The sequence below is a fragment of the Phlebotomus argentipes genome, unplaced genomic scaffold, assembly GCF_947086385.1.
Source record: "Phlebotomus argentipes unplaced genomic scaffold, Phlebotomus argentipes genome assembly contig_15, whole genome shotgun sequence".
In the NCBI taxonomy this organism is placed as follows: domain Eukaryota; kingdom Metazoa; phylum Arthropoda; class Insecta; order Diptera; family Psychodidae; genus Phlebotomus; species Phlebotomus argentipes.
Window position 1 is genome coordinate 6,354,540 of NW_026776181.1, and position 23,614 is coordinate 6,378,153.

At 40.9% G+C, this 23,614-nt stretch overlaps 2 protein-coding genes across 6 annotated transcripts; one reads left to right on the plus strand and one right to left on the minus strand.

The window, feature by feature from the left end:
• Window positions 1–2,764: 2,764 nt before the first annotated feature.
• LOC132261449 (protein yellow) lies at window positions 2,765–6,702 on the plus strand. The gene is made up of 3 exons (XM_059760273.1): window positions 2,765–3,031; window positions 4,632–5,003; window positions 5,740–6,702. The coding sequence occupies exons 1-3, from the start codon at window positions 2,800–2,802 to the stop codon at window positions 6,612–6,614; spliced, it is 1,479 nt and encodes a 492-aa protein (XP_059616256.1). The 5' UTR covers window positions 2,765–2,799; the 3' UTR covers window positions 6,615–6,702.
• Window positions 6,703–7,367: 665 nt separating this feature from the next.
• LOC132261595 (proton channel OtopLc) lies at window positions 7,368–23,254 on the minus strand. Of its 5 annotated transcripts, none has more exons than XM_059760478.1 (15): window positions 23,063–23,254; window positions 20,514–20,613; window positions 20,170–20,440; window positions 18,387–18,523; window positions 18,053–18,097; window positions 13,893–14,077; window positions 13,663–13,832; window positions 12,772–12,883; window positions 12,551–12,711; window positions 12,331–12,493; window positions 11,516–12,269; window positions 11,175–11,456; window positions 10,931–11,111; window positions 10,707–10,874; window positions 7,368–10,637 (listed from the first exon to the last, which is right to left on the minus strand). In XM_059760478.1, the coding sequence occupies exons 3-15, from the start codon at window positions 20,386–20,388 to the stop codon at window positions 10,497–10,499; spliced, it is 2,718 nt and encodes a 905-aa protein (XP_059616461.1). In that variant the 5' UTR covers window positions 20,389–20,440; window positions 20,514–20,613; window positions 23,063–23,254; the 3' UTR covers window positions 7,368–10,496. The 5 variants fall into 5 exon arrangements, with proteins under 5 accessions (XP_059616461.1, XP_059616460.1, XP_059616462.1 ...); XM_059760477.1 differs by having other exon boundaries at window positions 12,772–12,904; XM_059760479.1 differs by lacking the exon at window positions 18,053–18,097.
• Window positions 23,255–23,614: the final 360 nt, after the last annotated feature.

Consider the following 23,614-nt stretch of genomic DNA (forward strand, 5'->3'; position numbering starts at 1 on the left):
GAGACGATCGGCGCGAAAGCGATGATCTTGCTTAGATAAAATTACAGGATCACTAAGTCAAAAACCTTCCGAAGTGTTGCAGAGTTGCGCAACGGCAACCGAGATAATTATCGAGAGAAAGACATGTCTTGAAATTTTATTACTTCTCTAGTGGAATTGTAAATTGACCAACAATTTGTCTTCAATCCATTTTGCCTGACAGATTTGATACATTTCAGTCGTTTCAGTCTTACTTTACTTGAGCTAATTGATATATCTGGTAATTTATCTGAGGCAAATATAAAAATTCGAACGCATTTTTATCATTCAAGAAAACTGAAGGAAAACACCAAGGGGGAGATAATATAGTCAGAAGTGATGTACAGATCAGCAGAAGTACTTAAGAAGTGGAAGTGTTCAGAAACTTACAATATTTCTTCCCTGCGTGCTTCTTCTACTGACTAAAGCATTTCGATTCTTTAGATTTCTTTTGAATTGTGCGAAGAAACAATCTTTTTCTAGGTTATGTCATGACAATTTAGTAAATATTTCGCATTCTAGCACATCAAATCTTATGATAAGGTCGCCAAAACTGCTATTCATTGTACGAATTAAGCATTAATATGCAATAAACTTGGCTATTCTGAATCTTTAATGCCAAAAAACGCTCCAAATTCTGTTGAAGTCGAACATAACCTCGAAAAGAATATTGTGAACTTAGAAAATGTTTACTTAGACTACTTTCTACACGATTTTCACTTTCAATCAGCGATTTTGCATTGAAATGATTATTTTATTGTTTTCAATTGGAGTCTTTTAAGATTTATTATTGATATTTTTGAGGTTATGGTCAGAAGAGATGCTCAAAAAGGCGTTTTTAAGTGGATTTTGACGGAAATATCGCATGGAACCTAAAGATTCTTTATTATACTTTAGGAATTATTGTGAAAACAGTCAATTTGCAGCGCTGGAAATGTTAGGATGTGATGTACAAATTAAGAGAATATTATCTCCCCCTTGGGAAACACTTTATTTTTATTATTTCAAACTGTTCTGTGAACCTCTCAATATTTAATTCACCCAATCGGACCGAATAAATGGCATTTTATTAGGCTATTAGATTGAGAACGCGAAAAAAGGAACAATACAAATTAGTATTTAAAAATTTACGCAAATTAGACATTATATTCTCAAAGATTAATAAAACGTGAACTAAACCCCTAAAATGTCATGTAAACTGCCGTTTTTGCTTTTGACGTGCACTTCCTGTAACAACACTGCAAATGCCACGGATTTCCATTGAATAAATTTCACTTCTGGAACGCTGATTTATTAGTTGAATTACTTTGGCTTTATTTCTCGCTCTGTAATGTTCACAAGTGTGAGAATTCTTTTCAATTCACACTTAACATTACAAGAACAATTATTTCAGCTTCGAAGATCTGCTAAATGATTTGCGATTTTGATGGAGTTTTACAGCAAATCAATTTACCGCATCAACACATTTTTTCGCCACTGCAAAAATATGCTTATTTACACACATTTTTTTTCTTCATTCATGACAAAAATTTCAGACACTTTACGTCTTATTTAAGTGTGCCACGAAAAAAAAATGTATGACTGATGGTAGAATTTCAGAAACTCGCATGGATTATGGGAGATTTTTCTCTTCACGCATTGCTGGACAATTACAAGTTAATTTGGGTGACAAAATAAACAATCAAATTGCGTGTAATCCGAGCAATTATCACGCCATTGAAAGCAATAACATCTCTCTTTACATGGAAGAAGTGAAAAGTGATTCCGACAGTTCGTCTTCACTGAAAAATTAATTAATATTAATTAAATGGCGAGACGCGTCTTAGGAAGTCATCTGCAAAAGGCAAAACTTGATGTAATTTCTCCCGGTAGCAGATTTTGAGCCAATTTATGCAGCCTTCAAGAAACTGCGTGAATGCGTGTTCAATTTTTACCAATCGCATAATTGAATCGCGCAGTGTTTTAATTCGCCCAGCCGAGAAAAGTGTTAGATTAGCAGTCATTATGGATATTTCGCAGCATGCTCGCTGGTATTTAACATAGAAATTTCGTAATAGTTGAGAAGCATTCAGAAGTGTCTGGCTTTATTCGCGAATCGCGAGATTTGAATGACTTTTATGGCGTGAAAATGTAATTTTGCTCAAAAAAGAATCACTTTTCCTCGTCATCCGATGTGTTACAATGATACTCTCCTCGCTTTTATGCCACAAACTCGAGCAATAAAAGCGCCATTCATCGCTTGCCAAATGTAATTTGCTAGCAATGTCCTTTTGCCTATCTTGCCGATTAATCGACAGCGAACACTCCCAATTTTCTATTCAATGGGGTCAATTGCGATTGAAAAGACTCAACACATGATTAGAGAACAGCGGGAAATATGTGAAAATTGCCTCAAGTGGTCTTCCTAAGGTCAACCGGACGACGCTTTAGCAATTCTTCAGGTGCTCTTGAACCTGATGCCCATCGAGGGTGAAGCTTGAGCGTTAAGGCTCATCTGCTCTTCCACATTTCCTTGGCGGTCGCACGCATAGTAATCTGTGGCGCCTTTCTTTGGCAGAATGCGCATGCAAATTCTCCTTATGCGCCGACTTTCGGTGGGGATTTGGGTAAATTCTTGGCGCGACTCGCGGTGTAAATTGGTAACGATCGCTGGGTGGTGAGCCTCAAGAGCGAGGTGGGGGTTCAAATATAATACTGCGCCTTGCAGTTTTGTGGCAGCAGTTGATTCTCAGTGAGGCTCACACCAAGTCAGGGCAGAAGTGCTCGTGAAGTTGAGACAATATGAAGTGTTTGGTGATCTTAGCTGTGATTTCCGTGATTTGTCGCGATGTGGAGAGTGTCGCGAAGCTGCAGGAGCGATTCTGGTGGAAGGAGTTGGATTTTGAGTTTCCCAATCCGGCGCTGAAGCAGAAGGCTCTCCAGAGTGGCGCCTATCTGCCCAGGAATGGACTTCCTGTGGGCATCGAGCACTGGGGCAACAAACTCTTCGTCTCCGTGCCACGATGGAAGGACGGTAAGACGCAGTCTGCGAAGTCACTCACGAGCCCTCTTTTTGCCCATTTGACAAATACTTTCAGTGTAATAAACAATATTACTGCTGTGCATTGCATAATTGGACTACGAATTTGAGCTGAGACGCATTTTTTGCCCTTTCTGTGTTCACTCAATTTGACAAATTTGATCCAATTTTATTTGGACGCATTGCGAAATGCTCTGTACTTTTCCACCCACTGAGCATTGATCGCACTTCGCAAGAGATCGTTATGACAAATGTTAAAAAAAAATCAATGTAAAACTGTAGCAAGTTTAGAGATTTTTGGCGGTCGCTTTGACCATTCGTCAAATGAAATGTCTACACAAAAATTCCACTGCATTTCATTAATAATTCCCCACGGGAAATCACACTAAATCAAGCACTAAACATACAGCAAGTTTGTGTGATTAATTAGAGATCATATGATTAATTTTCTCCAGAATGCGCCAAAGTATTTTCCTCAAACACTTCTTTTCCTCTCTGTGTCTGCAATTACATCCCATATTATATAATTTGCAGTCATTAAGCGTCTCAAGACAGTTCGAATTACATTTTACGAGGTGTTGCATTTTAAGTGTGAGTGAAGCAGTGCTTCGTCAGTCAAATTCACCGCATTTAATTTTACATTACAAATGCACAATAAAATCGATTGATTGCCTAATAGATTCTCCTATTTTGCTCAATTATTATTCATTTCCGAGTGCGGCTGAATTTGGGAATGTGTGCCAAATTGTTTTTATTGTTTCGTTTTTCACTATCTCTCGGCCTCAGCTTGTCATGATTTACTCTCATTTATGCTCAAATCCACAGCATCGAGATCTGTCTCAAATATTCACCTTGCTCAGACTCTCTATTACATTGCATAATGGTTGGTTAAGTAAATTCTCCACTATTTTTACTTCACGTCTCAATTCACTCATTGTCTAGACTGTTTTGCTTCAGCGCGAACCTCTATGGAATACTTGACCGTGATATTGAGATTGTTCACCCGAGATACTCTGAAGCATGCGCGCTTTTTTTTGCCAAAATCCACCCTTTCTGACTTGTCAATTAAATCGTGCGGCGAAAATCATAGGCAAATACAATGTTTATTCGACACCCGATGGCAGTTGAGGCTCGAAATGACGGCTGAGACCCACTCATTTTCGCCTAAGGCTCAAATCAATTAAAAACATATAATCCGAGAGTGTATTTGCTCTAGATTTCATTTTACGTCTTTTGCAATTCCAAAGATATCTCAAGAGATTGACGGCGGAAAGCATCGAGGTTGATATTAATACACAATATTATAGTGTCGGAGTTGTTGCTGTCGCTAATGTAGGAGCGCGTAAAAAGTTATTTGCTTTTATGATGAATATAAAAGAATGCACTCGGAAAACCACAAGAGTTCACTGTACACTGAGAATAATGGGGGGAAAGATGAGGAGTGACTCATGTTGTGACGCAGATTCAAAAACCCAAAGTTGAAAATCTTCCATTTTCAGCAGTGTAGAGATATTATGGGTTTATTGCTTCATGTTAGTTTTTTGCGGGGGAATTCTCCACGCTAAACTCTAAGAAATCTGTTAATAATCTCCAGGAATTCCCGCCACGCTCACGTACATCGATCTCGACAAGACGCCCTCGGGATCGCCGGCGCTCATTCCCTATCCGGACTGGAAGAGCAACGCGCCCGAGGACTGTCCCAACGGCCTGAACACTGTCTACCGCATCAAGGCGGACATCTGTGGACGTCTCTGGGTCCTGGACACCGGAACTCTGGGCATCGGCAACACCACGAGGAATCCCTGTCCTTATGCGCTCAACGTCTTCGATCTGGGCACCAACAGGAGAATCAGGCGCTACGTCTTCAGGCCCGAGGACACCAACGCCAACACCTTCATAGCCAACATCGCTGTTGACATCGGCGCCACTTGTGAGGACACTTATGCCTACATGTCCGACGAACTGGGTGAGTCAAAGACATCACGCGCGATCAAAAGCACTTCAATGTGCTATGAAAGTGAGCCTTTCTCGCGCTCAATCACTTTTCACGTGATTTGCATGGAAAAGGGGAAGAAAATATGATTTAAATCAAGCAAGACTAAAAAAATCAACTAAAAACCAACTGAAATCTAACGATTCTTAGCTGTTAATTGAACTTTTTATTATCTTATTCTTAATTAAAATCTTTCCAAACTCCTACTGATCTGTACACCACTTCTGACCATAATATCTCCCCCTTGATAAATACAAAAGCACTCCATTGTGCCCACTTTTCACGTGATTTGCATTAGAAAGGGCGAAGAAACACTTGGCGAAACTAGTTTCCATGTTCTTAGCCAAATGCTTGAGACGCCAAATTGAGAGCGTACGCAAAAGAAATCATGCGTTCAGTGCATTAATTAACATTCAGGTAATTCCAGAAATATTATTGTGAAATATTCTAATGGAAACTGCTTAAATTTTATCCACTAATTACTATATAAATCACATTTTAGTGGCGCATATGGAATTCAGCTTACGGTCGATTGATTCAGCGACTGAGAAGTAGAAAAAAAAAATTGCTAATTAACTTAGTCAAATTTTTATCCAAGGCCATTTTAGAGTGTATTTATGCTGACACGCGAGAAAGTTGCCCACGAAAAGAGCAAAAAGTGATGGAAAGATATTCTTTATAAGACAAAGTGTTGTTTGTGTCTTTTCAGGATATGGACTCGTTGTGTATTCTTGGGAGAAGAACAAGTCGTGGCGCTTCGCGCACAGTTTCTTCTTCCCTGATCCTCTGAGAGGAGACTTCAACATCGGCGGACTGAACTTCCAGTGGGGCGAGGAGGGAATCTTCGGCATGGCCTTGTCGCCCTTCAATCCTGACGGCTTCCGGACGCTCTTCTTCAGTCCTCTGGCCAGTCATCGCGAGTTCGCGGTGTCCACGAGGATTCTGCGCGACGAGAAGAGAGTTGAGGACTCCTTCCACGACTTCCAGTATCTCGAGGAGCGTTCTCATCTCGGCCACACCACTTCGCGCGTGATGAGCGACAAGGGTCTGATGCTGTTCAATCTGATCGACCAGAACGCCGTCGGGTGCTGGCACTCCTCGCTGCCCTACACGCCGCGCTATCACGACGTCGTGGACAGAGACGACGAGGCGCTGAGCTTCCCCGCGGACGTGAAGATTGACTTCAACAACGACGTGTGGGTGATTTCGGACAGAATGCCCAACTTCCTGATCGCCGAGCTGGACTACAAAGACGTCAACTTCCGCATCTTCCAAGCGCCTCTCCATCGACTCACCGCCGGCACCATTTGCGACATCCACCAGCCAATCCACGGCCAAATGCACGGTCGCTACAGCAGCCTCAATCACATCTCCAGCCCTCACGTGATCAGCCAGCCCGCGCCGACTGTCGAGGTTGAGAACTACACGCCGCGCGCCTACTTCTTCAACAGCCACAACGGAGTGTCGCTGCAGATGTCCTCGCCCGTGGAATACCATCAGTACCACAGCTCCCCGCACGGACACCACGGCTACAAGGCCAAGTACTCACCGGCGGGAAAGCTCTGGACCCAAAGATACTGGTGAATGCTGTAGAAAATCGCTATTTATTCAAGCTTCGGGAGATTTATCAGACAATTCCATTCTAACGAGATTCCATTGAAATATCTGTAAGATAGCGAGACACAATAAAGCTTGTTTTTTCTACTCAAATTCGAATGATCGCCCATAAATTCTCCAGCTGAGGGTGAAGCGCGCCAAATTTCACCCGCGGGAACATCTCGACGGGTTCATCGAAAGCTAATGAAAGTCGACTTTTGAGAGTTGAATTCTTATGGATTTTTCTATAATATTATTCAATTTATTGGAAGACAACCAGAGAGTTTAAAAGGAAACATGATGGAAAAGAGCGATTTCAAACCTCAAACTGACTTTTGATACAGTTTTCGGAGCACCCGTCGATTTGTGCGCTGCAAAAAGGGCCACAAAACCGCGAGACCGCCACAAATTAGAGGGCAAAGTGGCCATAATGAGGATCTATTAGGCAATCCATCGTCTTGGGCGAGGTGAGATATGGACCTGTGCCTGCCGGGAGTCCATCGGCGTCTTATAAATTGTGCAGGACGACAGATAGATTGACAGCCGGAAGGTTGAACCGTGGCTAATGCATGTTATTCCCGCGCAACCTTCTATCGCGGATTCGGGCTGATAGTCACCTATTTGATGGATTATGGTAATTTGCGGCCAGTCTCCACCCAATAATCCATCCGAGGGTCCTAATTGAATCCTCCGCTGGGCGAGCTGTCCATCAAAATCGCGAGCGAAAGTGAAAGACGACAGTATCGTTAACGTAATTTAGCATATGTATGTTATCATATCTTTTAAGTACATCTTTGTTGTTTCTTGTTTATCTTCTTTTGTACAATAAATTATACCGCTACTAGAGAGTGTCACAAATCCTCACTCCTTACAATTTTCCTCTGATATTTCCTTCGCATGTCCTCAGCTTGCCTTCAATCGTAACTCATACCTTTGAATATAATACACTGCTTTGTGGTAAATTTTCTCCATCTTCATACAAGATTACACAAAAAATTGAGTTGATAATCAAAGGAATTCTCCCAGCAAAGTGCCAATGCAAATTATCATTGCAATTTTTAGGGGAGAAGAAAGGGCGGAAAATTTACACAAAAATGCAGCATTGCAAATTATCTCACTCGTTCATCGATCAGAAATAAATACAAGTATAAATAAATTATTATTGGTTACTTTTCACATTTCTTGTCAACTCTCTGATCAACTAATCTCTAAGTTTTAAATAACAATTGATTATGAATTGCTCATGCCAATTTCTATCGCTCTGTCTGCCTCTAATTGCTTCTTCAATGTTTCTTTTTCTTATTACTGTGATTCTCTGTGTCACTTCTGAAAGTAAATCTATTTTTTTTGAGATTACGAGGAGGGATGGAAATACGTAAGAATTAAACTTGAGCTCTCATCTGTGACTCTGTGTGCTCACAGACTTTTAGTATTGTTCAATTGTCGTCAATTGAAAAAATGGCAGTGTTTCCTTAATTCACAAGATGTGTTTTTGTCTAAAAAAAAAAACTACACAAAGAAATTAACACATGTTTGGAAAGTTACTCAATTTTCGCAACCATTCAGAGGGAATTTAATTCACTTGATTTTTTGATAAGAATTACAAGTTGCTTAATAAGATGGATCAGAGTGTAAAGAGACATAAAACTGTATCACACAAACTTTTAGTGCAAACCTATCTTACACGATAAAAATCTCTCGGAGAGAAAATAGAGTCCGAACATGGGAAGAATTGGGTGAAATGTGTGGATAAAGTGCCTCCTTTTTGGACAGATTGGATTTCCCCCATTTTTTTTGGATAAAGATTCACTTTATCAATAGATTCCTATTTACATGAAAAAAAGGACAAATATTAGACAAATAAATCACTAGTAATTTTGGGTTAATACAAAAAACGCCTCAATATCAATATGTTTTCACATCATGAAAAATATCCATAAATCTTCTCTGCTGTGAATTTGTCAACTCTGGAAAAAATTACAATTCATGAAGATTGATACATTCAAGATATAAAGATTTTTTCCAGAAGTGTTTTTCTCGCGCCCTTTGGACGCTATAAAGAATTGTTCCATTACACCTCATTGGGTAGAAAAATGTGTCCTCAGTAAAAGTCTCTTCATTTGCTTCTATCTTTAGACTTTAGACAAGACATTAAAGTGTGTTCTTGTGTCCTTTCTAGTCTTTCCTTCACTGTCATCAAAATTGTTTCGTAAAATCTATCGTAAATCGATGCATGAGATTCTTCTTCGCTAAATGATTTTCATGGTTATTCATTTCATCATAATCTTTCTGTCTAATGAATGTAACTGGTCCTCATTGGTGCAAATTCTCAAAAAATGTTAAATACATCCTCAAGAGAGTGTGAAAACCTCTTGCAAAAAGGATTCTTGGTGGGTTTTCTCATTACCATTATTTTCGCAACTATTCTCCAAAACGACATGAGCAATGTCTACATCTATGTATGCAATTGTTCTGTGTTCCGCCTAGAAAATGTCATCATCGAAAATTTGCGAAAAAGGATAAGAAAGATGTTGTGTGAAAAACCGTCTGCATCATTTCTATATAATGTTCAACGCTCAAGATAAAACCGATACAATATGCGCTTACAATTTTTTTTTTCATCCTTTAGTATAATTATTTGGGAATATCTGACGATAATATTTTTTTTTTCATTATTTTCTATTTAGTTATTTTGTTTTCCTTAACTTTTACTCTCTTCTGTCCACAATTTTCACTGTGAATCTTCTAATGTTGCTTTATACCTCTTTTCGTCAAAGAACAGTAGTTATGTTTTATGTAATTTTTTTCTCATTTTCTGTTATACACAATAAAATTTCTTGTCAATAATTTTTTTTATTATTCTTTCTTTTACTATCAACTGTGAAAATTTTCTCATCGAAATTTCTATATAAAAACATGTTTTCTCAATATTCTCATACTTCCTAATATAAAAAGTAGACGAGTACAAAAATGCAGTCCCAGTATGAAGCGAATTCAAAGTACACATTTTTTCAATATTGATACTTGTCTTTGTAAGTACTTTTCACCAATTGAGTATTAACAAATTTCTCATCTTTGGATAAAATCGAAGTCAAAACTTTAATAGTCAATTTTTTTTTGTATTGGTGAAGTTTCCTTTTTTTCTTTAAACTTGTTTTTAAATGAAGTAAAACAAATTTTTTTTGAATAAGTTTAGCACCATCATGCCAATCCTTTTACAAGAATATCAAAACCTGGAAGATTTCTGCGCAATTCTGGTGAAACTCGCTTCTCATAACGTCAAAATATGTGCGTCTCGAAAATCACTAATGCCAGAGACATGAAGATAAACCCCCTTTTGGAGGCTCTGTCGAAATGAATAATGGTTCAGAAGGAGTCTTTGTCCGCCTTCGTGAGAAATGGTTAATGTTCTAAGTGTTGTATAAGTTTATGATTCATTTTCATTATCCTAACACCTAGACACAGATTCGGAACAAGAATTAATTTTTTTTTTTTAGTAATGTACGACGTTTTCTCCTCCATCTTTAGAGAAATATTCAGACATCTTCTATACTTAATCTGGTTCTATTCACTTTTCGTCAAAATTTCTTCTAATCGGACCATTATCGTGTTAGTTATGCATCCTAGCCAACCCACAAGGAATCCTGCATCTGTTCTGCTCACCCTTTGATTAATTGTGATTTGATTAAATGTTTTTTTTTCTTTTCATTCTACTCTATTCTCATTATTATGCTTCATTACTGCCATTCTGGACGTGAGAGAAATCCTGTCTAAGGAAATTAAATGGAGTCCATTGGAGAGTAACCACAATCTACTTCTCTTCAGCTCAAAATGCTAATTCTGAGAAATTGAGTCAGAGTTGTCGGGCTCTTATTCCAAGCGCGGTTTGTATGTGGTCTTCCACACTTCGGCCAGAGTGACGGCGCTGTGAAATCGATGGAATATGCACAGTGGAAGTGTAACACGCTGAATCAGAGACCAGGCGATGAAGCCATAGAAGTCCAATTGAACCTTGAGTGAAAGCAAAAGAAAAACCTGTTAATTCACCATATTCTCGAGTGTCACCAAATGCGATCATACCGGATTTGCAAAGACTTTCTGCGCCTCGAAAGTGTAGATGGCAAACATGGAGATATTGCAGATGAGCAAGAATGTGACAATTTGACGACCTGGTTTGCTTCTATCGTGCTCAGGCAGATGGACTCGACGTCTGGACACATCAGCGATGAAGAGAAGTTGGAAAATAACCTACAAACAGACAGAAAGTCAGTAAAACGTCGAAAAGAAGTGATGAAATAGTTCACCTGTAGAACAGCCAGAGCTCCAGTAACGCAGACCAGTAGATTTGGTTCACTCTCCAAGAAGTTCAGAGCACCGGAAATCACACTGAAGACCGAATAAGTGAACAAGCCAAAGGCAGAGATGCGCAGCAGAATGTCATTCAGATTGCTCTGGTCCTCGCATCGGAACTTCAAGTGTTGAACTCTAGAAGCAAATTCAAGCATAGATTTAGCACGGATAACGAGTTAGATTCCTTTCAGATCTCACCGGCAGAATCCGATCAGTATTGCGATGACGGAGAAAGCCATGAGAGCACTGTGAGAAACGTCAGCAAGGTAGATGGCCAGAAGAGAGAGTTGCGGATGACGAACGAGCACGAAGAACAGAATCAGGCAAATCAGAGAGCCGACGAGGAGCAGCAGACCGAAGAACAATCCCTTGGAAGCTCCAACGCAGTCAACTCGTCCAGAGGAAGCCTGAGCCATGGCTACAGCACGACGTGAGAGCATCACTTCTAAACGGTGTTCCAGATCCTCTTCAGTTGCGAACCTGGAACAGGAGAAACCAAATTAGGGAACTGTCTTAAGGAAGGGTTTTGAAAGTCTCACTTAGGATATCGTCCAATCTGGCGCCACATCACGTAAATCACCACTGCTCCGATCAGACAGTACTCAATGATGAAGGGATAGAGATACGGAGCTGAGTCCTGGACAATGGTCCCCATGATATTGACGCGTCCGCAGTTTGTCGCATTGGTTGAGTTGGAGGTGTTGACAGGCAGGAACGCAGTGAAAGCGGACGGGAACAGCGAGTCTAGGCTCTCGAAGGTCTGGTCCAAGGAGTTGCTAGTATTGTGAGCCAGTCCCGAGTAAGTCTGATACGAGTGTTGGTCGAAGCCGAACAAGTTGTTGAAGAAGGACTCAGTGGTTGTGGAAGTCGTTGCCGGAGCTGGAGTCGGAGTTGTGGTGGAGGATGTCGAGAACAGAGCGAAGATCGAGGCCAGAGTCGAAGTGGAAGTCGTTGGGGGAGCGGTTGTTGTTGTTTCAGTCTCAGTTGAGGTCGGAGCCGAAGTGGCACGCTTCAGTTTGCGCAAGAAGGTCGTTGTGGTGTGGGCAAAGGTGGTCACTGGTGCCGATGTGGTGGTCGTTGAGGTTGTTGGGTTGTCCAGATCCTCAGCGAGACCTTCAGTCACTCCTTGAGCGGTGCTCTTCACGATGCGAGAGAGGATGTTTGCTGGAGACTCGGCTGACGAAGCCTCCTGGACGTTCATGTTGGAGTGCAGCGGCTCCCATTCGAAGTCCGGTTCCAGGTGGGTTCCCATGACAGTCCCTGCGTTCTTCAGAGTGTGTCGTCGGATGGAATCTACAGAATGAAACATAGGCTTAGTTTCTTGGCTGCAATTTACTCTTACGGTCTGTCTCACCTAGAATAGCGCCATCTTCAGGTGATGGCTTGCGATTCTGATGGTATAAAGTGATCTCTTTGAGAGACTCCAAGACTAGGGTCCGAATCCACACGCAAACATTCGTAGCGACAATGTGCATCAGTCCAAAGCGAGCCAACACTTTGAAGCGATGGATGTTCAACTGAAAATAGATTTAATGAGCGTCTCACCCACCATGCCAAGCGATCAAAAGACTCACTCTCGCGTTCATAAAGATGAAATACATCTGCATGAATGTGAAGATCATCTGCAGAAGAGGATTAACACCGCGTAAAATTTGATGGCACGGCGAATCGAAGGGAATCTCAAAGAATGAGCCAAATTCCAAGCCAGTGTAAATCATTGTGCCCAATCCGAAGGCTGCGAAAGAGACAGTGAGTGAGATGTTTGTCCACAGGCTATTAATAGGGCCTTAAGTACCAATTGCACCGACGCGGAGGAAGAAACTTCCGTGGGTGGTGTTGTTCTGGGTGGTCTTCCTCTTGCGCACATTCTTCGGGGTTGGTGCCTTTTCCGCTTCGACTGTGGTGTCCTGAAAATTGAATTTGATAGTCTGAAATTATTATTGAGAACAGTCCTTGAACAACACAGTTCTTCAGATTGCGATTCCGGAGGAACACCTTTTGGAGGCCAATTCGGTTGCGTTTTTAGATCATCAACACGCATGCCAATCAACATTGAAAACACTGGGAAGAAGTTGAATTTAGGCACACAGATTTTGGTTAGTCAATTTCTTTGGTCACACTCTGAATGTTATCTCTTGTTGTCCAAAAAGACTCACAAAGAAGGTCACAGGTTAGAGTTTGTTCAAAGCATGGCACAAAATACTCAAAAGAAATCAATCAACGAAAGTAAATAAAGTGTTAGAAGACGAAAGCAGATAATTGAACACACTGTCATGTCTTGGTATCGCAATAAATGGTCTTTAGCTGGTTTTTTTCGTCCACCACAAAGCTCATACCTTTTGCAGCGATTGCTCGCGCACCAAATCGCGTTTCTTTTTCGGTAAGACCTCCTGTTGTGATTTGTGTGAGAATTATACAACAGTATAACACATATGGTATTTTAATTTGCGAAAATGAACAAAGGCAAATAAATTAAAAGAATCATAAGTGAGAGACGCAAAAACAAGAGTGAAATATTTATCCAAATTTACAGTTGCAACGCAAAAGTTGAGACAGATAGAGATTTTAATCCATACCGAAGTGATTAATAAATTTGAGAAAGTCTCAGTGTTATTCATGCAAATCGTTTTAATTGACAGTGTAATTGATTGCGACATGGTTGGCTAAGCAGACACTCCATATTTACCTGGAATGGACTGGGTTTGCCGCCCTTGGCGGCGTCCTTGTCCTTGTCCTTTGCACCCTTGGCATCCTTTCCCTCTGGCGGGTCCCCCTTCTTTGGCTTCTTCTCCTTCTTCGGCTTCTTCTCCTTCACCGGCTTCGGCTGCTTCTCGCCACCAGCACAGCAAGTGCTCTCTGCAACAGAACCACTTCAGTCACGCTGAGCATTGCGCGCCAATTGGGTCAAGCACTCACCTTGCAGCAGGAAGCAGAAGACGTAGAGCAGAAAGAGGATGCTCGCGCCGTAGAGATACGTGAAGAATCCCTCGTAGTACATCACGGGGATGCGGTGAGTGCTCACGTCGCTGATGACGTAGGCGACGCACACCACCACAAGGAGCATGGCATAGACCAGGCTGGTCACTATGAAGAGGGAAGTCCTAGAAGAAACCCTCAAGTTAGCATTGCGCCCGCGGGAAAACCGATGGCAATTAATTAGGTGGCAGAGGTATGAGTTGAGATTAGTGGGCGTGATTAATGGTGTTTCACATTCTGAGTGATGGTGAGTAAATCAAAAAGCAGGGTGAAATGGGTGAGTTTTAAAGCCTTACTCTCTAGATTCCTCTCGAAACCCTAACCAAAACCCTCAAGTGACCCAAGCAACACACCCAAATTCTTAACTCTACACGGGAAACTAAGTCAAAATGGTGGAAACCTCTGAAGCGGCTTCGGGACGACATTCTTGAGCTCCATCTCCTTGTTGGCCGCGTTGTTCTTCTCGGCCGTGTCGCCACTTCCGCCAGTGTGTGCCCGCGAGACGGGCAGCGTAGCCATATTGTCGCCACTCTCCACATCTACTGTGGCCACCTTAACATCGGGGCCACCCATTTTTCCGCACTCTTCCGCAAGTCAATGTCCTCACGCAAAATTTTCCTTCACTGTTCACTCAAGATTCTCTCGCGGAATCTCTTCAATTTCTCATCACTCGCCTCGCGCACCTTCAGTTCATTTGAAGATGATGCAGTTGGAACTGAGGGTGATTTTTTCAGTGCCACCAAATCTGGTTGTAATTTCGATGTTGCTCTAGTATTAATGACGAACAGAGAGTTGTTTTGAGGAGGATCACCCAGGGTTCAATGGACTGTGCTTGGGGTTTTTTGTCCGCGCGAAGGAGAATTTCGAAGGAGAGGCTGTGAAAGTTTGGGAAGAATCTCTGCGAGTTCTCTCGATTCGGTGAGAGCATCGGAGATGTTGCGCACTTTGGATTCGACGTGGATACACGAGAGAGGTATCCGATGCTGTGCTATATAGGTGGGTGGGGCCGAGCTGTTGGTTGTATGATTGGCCGCCCGGGCGACCTAGTGACCTCCACATTTGGGAAAAAAGTCACAAAAACCACGGGAAATCCATGAGAAAATCAGGAATCCAGGAAGACCAGTGGAATATACAAAGGTTGCTTGATTTTGCGGGGGTGTAGCGTCCGAGAAAAGCGGAAATTACTGAGTCTTTCGAGAAGGGAAATCGAGTTTAATAATGGCGCCCAAATGAAAAATGCTATTGGGAAAAATTATGCCGCTTCGACGGAAAAATGAGTGAAAAAGGGCGTAAAATATATCTGAAGTAGTGAAAAATTGTGCGGAAATGCGAGAAAAACTTTTAAACAAAGGCAAAATTGCGTTTTTCCTCTTGAATACTGGCGGAAAGTCTTGAGAATTTTTCCCCGCTGAGGACAATGGACCAAATGGATGAGTGCAAATTTTCAGTTGAAATGAAGCACAAGCCATCAAACCATGGACGGTAAAATGTTGTGTGACTGAGTGTAAAAAAGTCTTTTACATTTTCACTACCACTTTCCAAAGATATTACTGAGATATTGTTATCATATCAATGACACCGTATTTTAGCGCGCTTTCCTCACACAAGACACACAGATAGAATGAAGGCAGAATCGCTCTTGGAATTCCATTTCACCCTGCGAGAGACATCCTCTCTCCAGTTCCTCTCCTCGCTGGCGAACAAAGCCTCCGTGAAAGTCCTTTGCCGATGCTGTGGTCCCTTTCCATCCTTCGCCACTGCGCCACAATGCGACGTAGTATTTGCACTTTCTCTCGCCATTCAGAGAGAAATTCTGCGTGAGGGGTGAAAGTTGGCAGAGTGTGTGAGAGTGTACGGCGAAGGATGCACCCTCTTCAGCTGTGTTGGTGAGTTCATCCGGACAGCATCCGGAAACTTCCCTCCAGTATCGATCGATTGTTCCCTCAGGGAGCGAAAGGGACGATTCGGGGTGAAATCCCACTTCTGAAGCACCTCACCATCATTTTCCGCGCCGAGGAAGGGCATTACGCCGTGACAAATCCCCTCAAATACACCCCGCTGCCTCCTGGGGAGCTGTGAAAAGGGGTGACAATGGGTGGCTTATAGGGCTCCGCCAAACTCCCTAATTCGCCTATTCAATTTGCATCGCGAAATTAATGGACAGCATTATGGGTTATTCAGTCGGGACAATCGATTTCCCGCGGAGATTGCAATTAAGGGCAAAATTACGTTATAATGTCGTCCATGATAAATTTGAATTTGAATGACATCCCATGTAATTTTTATGAATATCCATAACGGACTATTACTTGATTAATCAGAGAAAATGATGTGAAACTGTTCCACATAATGTCGTCATATACTTGTCGTAAAACTGTCACAGAGACGTAAACACACCTTCCAGCCATTCACAAGAGTTTCTCACTGTCTGATTAACCCCTCGTGACTTTTGAAAAGTGTTTATTGTATGATTACGAGCATAATCCTGCAACAAAGGCACATATTTGTCCCATTTTCACTTTAATACGCAAATTATCTCATACATACATATTTTTATAGGCCGCATAATTCCTCAAAATATACACACCACACAAGATTATCTTATCGATTCAGAAGATTACCCACCAACTTAAGATATGTGCCAAGGAATACCTGTGAAAGTTAACCACTTCCATACGAAATACGGTCCCGGACCGTTAATTTTGGGGAAATAATTTCGCTGGTGGAGGGAAAAAGTTCATTTTCAATTGGAAAAGTACGTGATAGCGTGCAATAAAGGGAATGTTTCCCTCCATTTCCACATCGATTTTCCGTTTTCTCATGGTGTGCGGGACAAAGCGACGAGATTTTATCAGTGGGAATTCTCCCTACGCTTCCCAGTCGACCAACGTGGCAAAGACAGGAGCACAACAGAAAGAATTTACTACAATTGGCCGGAGGAATAGCAATGAAATTGATCGTTGGACGTGAAAATAGGTCACCCTCCATGAAATTATGCCTCATCGCAGCGGGAAATTGAGTTGGATGAAGGGACGCAAACTATTGATTTTAGCCATTTAACACCCCGCGTCAAATGCACATTCTCCACCCCACGCTGTCCCACATTCGCAGGAAATTCATCTTTCTGGCGGATGCTCGAGCTGTCTCCTCAATCACACAATTGCGAAAGCGAATGTCTGGCCTCGAAGCGATGCTCTGAAAACACTTGTTACACACATTCTGTCCCTTCGAAATCCTTACACACGCTATTTTATCACACAGTGTGGAAATGGGGCTATTTTGAGCGCATGAAAACATTTATATACAAGATGTTAGTATTTCTGCGACAGCGAAACAGCTTGTTATAGTCACTACATTCGAGTAGGGGTGAACTTGCACGGGCTTTTCGGGGGGTTCTTCACATGATCATTCATAAAACATACAAAGGAAAGTCGCACAAGTAATAATCCTAATCGCCTCGAGCAAATATTAAAATATTGCTTTTAATTTTGCATAGAAAAAAAAATCAAATAATCATAATTTCAATAAAAATAATAAGAAAATGATAATTTTTCAAGTAAAATTGATTATTTTGCCTCATACTGCCGCCAGAGGGCAGCAGTTTAAACTTTAAAATTTGGCGCTGTGATTTGAATCCAATTTGTGGCAAATTTTATAACTATTTTTCTCATTTTTACCTTCTTTTTCTGACATTTATTGTCCTTTAAGATTTTCAATAATAAAAAACATTTACAAAAAAATGATTTTATAACCACAAAGTTAATGATCTGACATCGCGTGTGACTTTCCTCATGAAAAATTACAAGTTTTTGTCTCTGATGTGATCAATGTGTGCTGCTTGGGTACAATTCTTGTAGATTCTGTGCTTAAGAATTCCCCAAGAAAGCCGCAAACACTGTACAAATCCACCCATCTCATGTTAGAAAAGTGCACAGTGAACTATCGAACACACATTTTTCTGTCAGTTTTTCATTTTAGTGCAGAATTATGGTGATTTCTTTTCACATGGTTAGAGAGAGAGAAAAAAAGTGACGGAATTATTTGACTAATTTGGTGATACTTTAGCTTATTGTGAAGTCTGCCTTCTATATTTTTCTGACCTTTTTTGGCTTCGAATGTAATATCCAATATCTTTAGTAAATGTGCTGAAAATTCAAAAGAAAAAAAGAAAGAAAACAAACAATAATTGCTGTTAATGTTTTTTCGTCTCATCGAGATTCTGTCGTGTAATATTTTTTCAGTGTCTGGCATGGAAATTTCTCTTACGGACACTCTGACGCTTTTTTTTTTTTAATGAATTAATAACCAAACAGAGAGAATTATTAACTACAATTGTGGCTTTGTTTCAGCACTGACAAGGGGGGAGAGTAAAAACAAGGAGGACAAGAACAGAAAGAAAACGTGATTTCTTAGTGTGGAAAGTGTTGAACTCACTTGGCATTTTTTGGTTTCCGCGGATCCAGCGGCTCCTCGTCGAAGTCCAGACTGAAGTCCTCCCCCAAGTCCCTGGGCACGAGGGGAGTGCGCTGGTGAGTTGGGCTCGTGTGTGAGCCATATCCATCGGGATTTAGCTAATTTCAGCACGGAGAACAGGCACGCAATTAGGACATTTTTGTCACAGACAATGGCCCATAATTTATTCACAGAATGCAACGGGAGGGTCGCAAGGACTGCGGAGGGGTGGAAAGGTGGTGGAAGAAATTATGAAAGACACGAAAAATATATGCAAAAGTGGCGAACAGGAAGGTGGAAAGAAAAGGTGTTTTCATGAGCTTTTTTTTCAGCTTAAAGTATAGAAGCAATTTCGAAGAAGCGGCGCTGTGTGAATTGAATGAACGCTTTTGCAGGATTGATTACGCAACGCGCTCCAAAATGCAATATTTCACCTCATTTGCTATGCAGGAGTTTAGCAGGATTTTCATACTCCGTGGAGATTGTAAAATATGCAGAGGCAATTCATATTGTGCATTATTTCTAAACCTTCATTTCCGATTGCGCGAAATATTCCATGCAATATTTCATTGCGAAATGCGAATCACTCTCGAGAAATATTGCCACGGTCGTAAATCGGAAAGAAGATTTACTTTTACGACCTCTAATGTTGGGGAACTCATTTGAAAGTTGGGGAAAAGCACAAAAGATATACAATAACCGTCCATATGACAGTTTCCCCAAGCGTTATGTTCTTTTTGTGGCGCAACTTTCAGCGAGAATAAATCGTTAATATCTACATAAATGAGGGTTGTTAAAGTTTTTTCCAATAACAACCCTCATTTAACCCATGGCAACAAACCTTCTTTCTGTTTTTGGCTACAGAACGATCGCAATTAAGAAGTCATTAACACAATTTCGATTTTTAAAATTAGAATGACTTTGAAAAGATGATTTCATAGGTCTTAAGACTTAAGAAAATGTGCCATGTTTATATATTTCCTACATGATTTTCAAGAAATGCCGCTAAACATTCCTTTTTTATGATTCCTCAGCACTTTGATGAGTCATTCAGCTGCAATTTCAATTCGATGAGTGAATCGAGAAGTATAAAAAGTTTATTTTTTCAAAGATTACGTCTTTTTAAGTTTTAGAAAACTTTTTATCTGTTTAGAAGACATAAAGAATTTTAGAGATTTCTTTTTTAAAAATGCATTAAACTAATGTTTAATTATTGTTTATCCAAAAATGTGAAATGAAGCGAAGAATTCTTATGTTTTGCAGCCATCTTTCATCGTTTTCACCGTACATTTTCTCTTAGAAAATTACCTCAAGCAATCAAACGCGACTCCATAAATAAAATATGAAAATTATTTTTTGTAGAATTTGTTTTGGAGAAAATATACCTAGTTGAAAACTATGAAAAATAATTTTAAATCGACTTTGAAAAGTAATATTTTCTGTTTTTATCCATATTTCTGTCAAGAGTTTCAAAATAAAATTAACTGAAAAATGGCGATTTTGATTTTCCATAGTTTTCTCGATTGAAAGGCCGAATTATCATCCTGAAAATGTCAGAAAATTCACACATTTCATGAAGCGTAACAAGTGTTTCTGTGTCCATAATTTTCTCCACGATGGCGGGAGTGAAAGAAAGAGAAGCCCAAAAGAAAGAGTGGCGGCGAAGAGTGAGTGTCGAGTGTGTAAACTAGAGAATAGAGCAAAAGAGGTGGCGTGTTCAGGGATTCGGCGGCGTCAGGCCCGTCGCGGGCCGCTCAGCCCCTACCTTGACCACCGTTCCGACCTGATTGCCGTCCGCGGGGCGGCTGTCCAGGAGGAGTCCTTCGCGCTCCTGCTCCATGGGCTGCTCGGCGGGGCGCGGCGTGGGCGGATGCTGGTGGGGCGTGTGGTGGCGAAACTGCAGAGGCTGATGGAGCGGCGGCGAGGGCTGTTGGGGCGGCAGAAGGCGTTCTCGCATCTCATGAATATACGGACAGCGTTGCATGCCGCTTCCACCCACTCTCCAAAGTCCTCCTCTTGCGATATGCTGTGATTCTCTGCGCGCAGGAAGTGTACTTAGAGTGCCTGATTTACGACAGCATGGACGGCAAATGCAATTTGCAGACTCACCCGAGATATGGAAGTTAATATGTTCTGAAAGCCGCGCGTCTCATCAATTTACTTGACGTCGTTCTGCCTCCTCGGCGCAATCAAATCCAACCTTGGCGATCTATAAAAAAGCGAAACACATTATGTGAGAAAAAAAGTCAATTGTATCTCTCTCGTGCATAACCGGAAAATGGAATTATTTATAAAAATAACAATTGAGCGACCGCGAGTGATATGATTTTCTCAAGAGTTGAGACATGTGTGGAGAAAAAAAGCCTCTCCTCCTCTCTATCTCTCTCCATGTATCTATTTCCCGAAAGCCAAAAGGCTATTTTCATCCATACTCTGGTAATTGTGCACCCAATATAAATTTTTCCCTCGCCACGGAAAACTCTACACCTTGGCCAGATGCCAGGGAATGTTCTGATCACTTCCCCCCGCGGCGGCCATAGAAAAAAGCATCAAAATAATATTAAACAATCCTCACTGACCGCGAAACTCTGCGATAGAGTGAGCATCTGGAAACAGACAACACTGTCTTATTTGGGGTCTTGCCAGGCGCGCGCGCGGCAACTGATAAAGCCACATCTTCGCCTCCTGATAATGTGGAAGGCATGATTTTCGCACCATCTCCGGAATCACTGACACGGCGTGGCCTCAATTAGTCACGGCGGTTGGGAAATTGAGCTGAAGAAGACATAATGCACACTTCGGCGGCTCATCTGGCAGAAAAGCACCTGAAGGCAGGCCTGAAATCACCTGCAGTTCGGATTTCACATCGCCGGCGGCTCAGGCGTGTTCACCCGTGACAATTCGCTGGCTGGAATATGCTAATTAATGCACAACACTTGTGACAGTCATGCAATTAATTTTTTGCACCGCCTCCGAATAACTCATTTTCATGAGTGAAGAGGCGTTGGGGAATTCACGAAAAGTGGGCAACAGTGAAAGTTTCAGCGGTGTTTCTGAAAATTACGACAAATTTATACCGCGGAAGTTTGTTTACGAAATTAATTGTTATTAATGGGCCAAAGTTTCTTTGATACCAAAGGGTGTTTTTGTGCTGATAGTGAAGATGATTTTCCATAGCACATAAAATTCGCCACGATTGCTACAAAGGAGAGATAGTGTAGCTAAACTGTGTACACCACAATTTCTGTGGAGAATCACAGACACTTCCAGAAGTTTAGCAATGCGTTTTCCTTATTTTTTCTCCTTTTTCGGAACTTTATTGATTTTTACAACCGCCTAAAATATCATAACCTCAAATTTAGGAGTCTTTAACCTAAAGAAACGGGTTTTTCTTACTTGTATGACTCTAACAACTCATAGAAAAACAGTATTTAAGAAATATTTGAAATTTCCAGCAGGCATTTTAATGTGATTCAATTTTCAATCGCACTTTTAGATACAGTTTGAACCATAACCTAAACACTACCTTCAGATATTAAAAAGAATTCTCGAGACAAACTTATTCTGAATCTTTTATAGAAAGATAAATAGAAAATGATTTGAAATTTGCTATTTCAGAGTTGAAAACCTATCAAACAGCTCTTAAAGAACACAATTTTAGAGGTTTTGATCAATCCTAACATGATTTTAACATTAAAATCCTATGATTTTCCCAGATTTCAATATGATTGTGTCAGAAAAGTGCAAATTATATCAGTTCATGCGCAAGAATGAATTATTTTGAATGCTATTTAGTGGAAAACTTTGTCCTAAATTCTTTCTGAACAATTCTTTTTCTCACTTCCAAATACTTCTGCTGAGTTATACATCACTTCTGATTATTATATCTTCCCATTGGATTGCTAATGTGATAAATTACAGTATTGTTCCGAGAATCAAATAAATTACTCGCGAGTTAAGCAATTTCAATGCCATATTCGTCTTGGGCTAACTTATATCTCATTATGTTCTTCGGAATAATTGATTTCTGAAGTGCCGCCTTCTCAAATTAATCGACCCTGTGTGCTCAGACAAAGTCTTTCCTTCGAACTTCTCACTTTCCATTGGATTTGCATCAAATTTTGCCCACAGTCGCAAAGCAACAACATTTCAAGAAACATTTACGAAACTTTCCCAACACTTTAAGATGCCATAAGCGGCAGTTGAGTTACCAAATGCCCACTTTTTGTCACAACAGTAATTCCTCTAATTAAATCTTCTATCTTTCATGGGTTTCGCAGCTGATTTTGATGAATTCCCATTGGCTTTTTCAGCCGAAAAACACACACTCAAGCTCTTTGATGTGGCCATTTGTGGGTGTTTCCGGTCCGCGCCTTTTCACTTGTTCAGCTGCGCGTTTTTTTGGCGCCAAAATAGCACGTTCCGGGTGAAAAACCACCCACCGTGAGCTGATACACAATTGATGACCGAATTTGCTGAGTGCATTCAAGAGATTTTATCACACTATTCACATGAGCAATTCGCCTCATAAGCGAACATCATAAATTCTCCACCACATTCTGCATTATTCTTATTTTGAAAATGCGACAATGCCATATAATGGGACATTTTGTTGCACTTTATTCATATCGTGGCACAATTTCTACTCTCTGTCTCACCGATATCTTTCAGCGAGACGATCATGGTGGCAATTTAGATGCGCTGCATCGCTGAAGAATCACATTTTATTGTGTGTGAGAAAACAGAATTTTACATCCTCCAGAAACACTCTCGCGTTTTTATTGATTTCAACCGGCTACTGTGGAAGAGAACTCTGTCTCTCAGCGCTTCATTGTGGCTCGTCTGAGAGTTTGCACAAAACTGAAACTGTGCAGCAACTTTTGCAATTTGAATGGTCACAAACTCTGCCTACAGCAAATACAGACTGAGCCTACACCATCGATAGAGTAACAGTCGTGTCATCCAGCTGGGATGGGCGATTACGTGTCGAAATGAATTGATGACACAGTGCTTCACATATAAAAGAAGAGTCAACAATGAAAGAGCTTCGTAAAAAACAATGAAAAGCCAAAATCGCAATTATTCAGCAGAGCAAGTTCCAGATTTATCGTTATTACAGCTGCGAAATTTGCCAAGTTTACTTCAAAATCCTCAAAACGCCTTCAAATCGTCCATTAAAGTGTAAATATTACTCTGTATAATTTTATTTT

Excerpts from the sequence above, each read along its gene's own strand:
- LOC132261449 (XM_059760273.1), top strand. The coding sequence starts at position 2,800 with ATGAAGTGTTTGGTGATCTTAGCTGTGATTTCCGTGATTTGTCGCGAT. Across the intron at positions 3,032-4,631 it reads CGTGCCACGATGGAAGGACG|GAATTCCCGCCACGCTCACG; the intron begins GTAAGACGCAGT and ends AATAATCTCCAG. Across the intron at positions 5,004-5,739 it reads CTACATGTCCGACGAACTGG|GATATGGACTCGTTGTGTAT; the intron begins GTGAGTCAAAGA and ends GTGTCTTTTCAG.
- LOC132261595 (XM_059760477.1), bottom strand. The coding sequence starts at position 20,388 with ATGCAACGCTGTCCGTATATTCATGAGATGCGAGAACGCCTTCTGCCG. Across the intron at positions 12,494-12,550 it reads TCATCTTTATGAACGCGAGA|TTGAACATCCATCGCTTCAA; the intron begins GTGAGTCTTTTG and ends ATCTATTTTCAG. Across the intron at positions 11,112-11,174 it reads ATACTGATCGGATTCTGCCG|AGTTCAACACTTGAAGTTCC; the intron begins GTGAGATCTGAA and ends ATTTGCTTCTAG.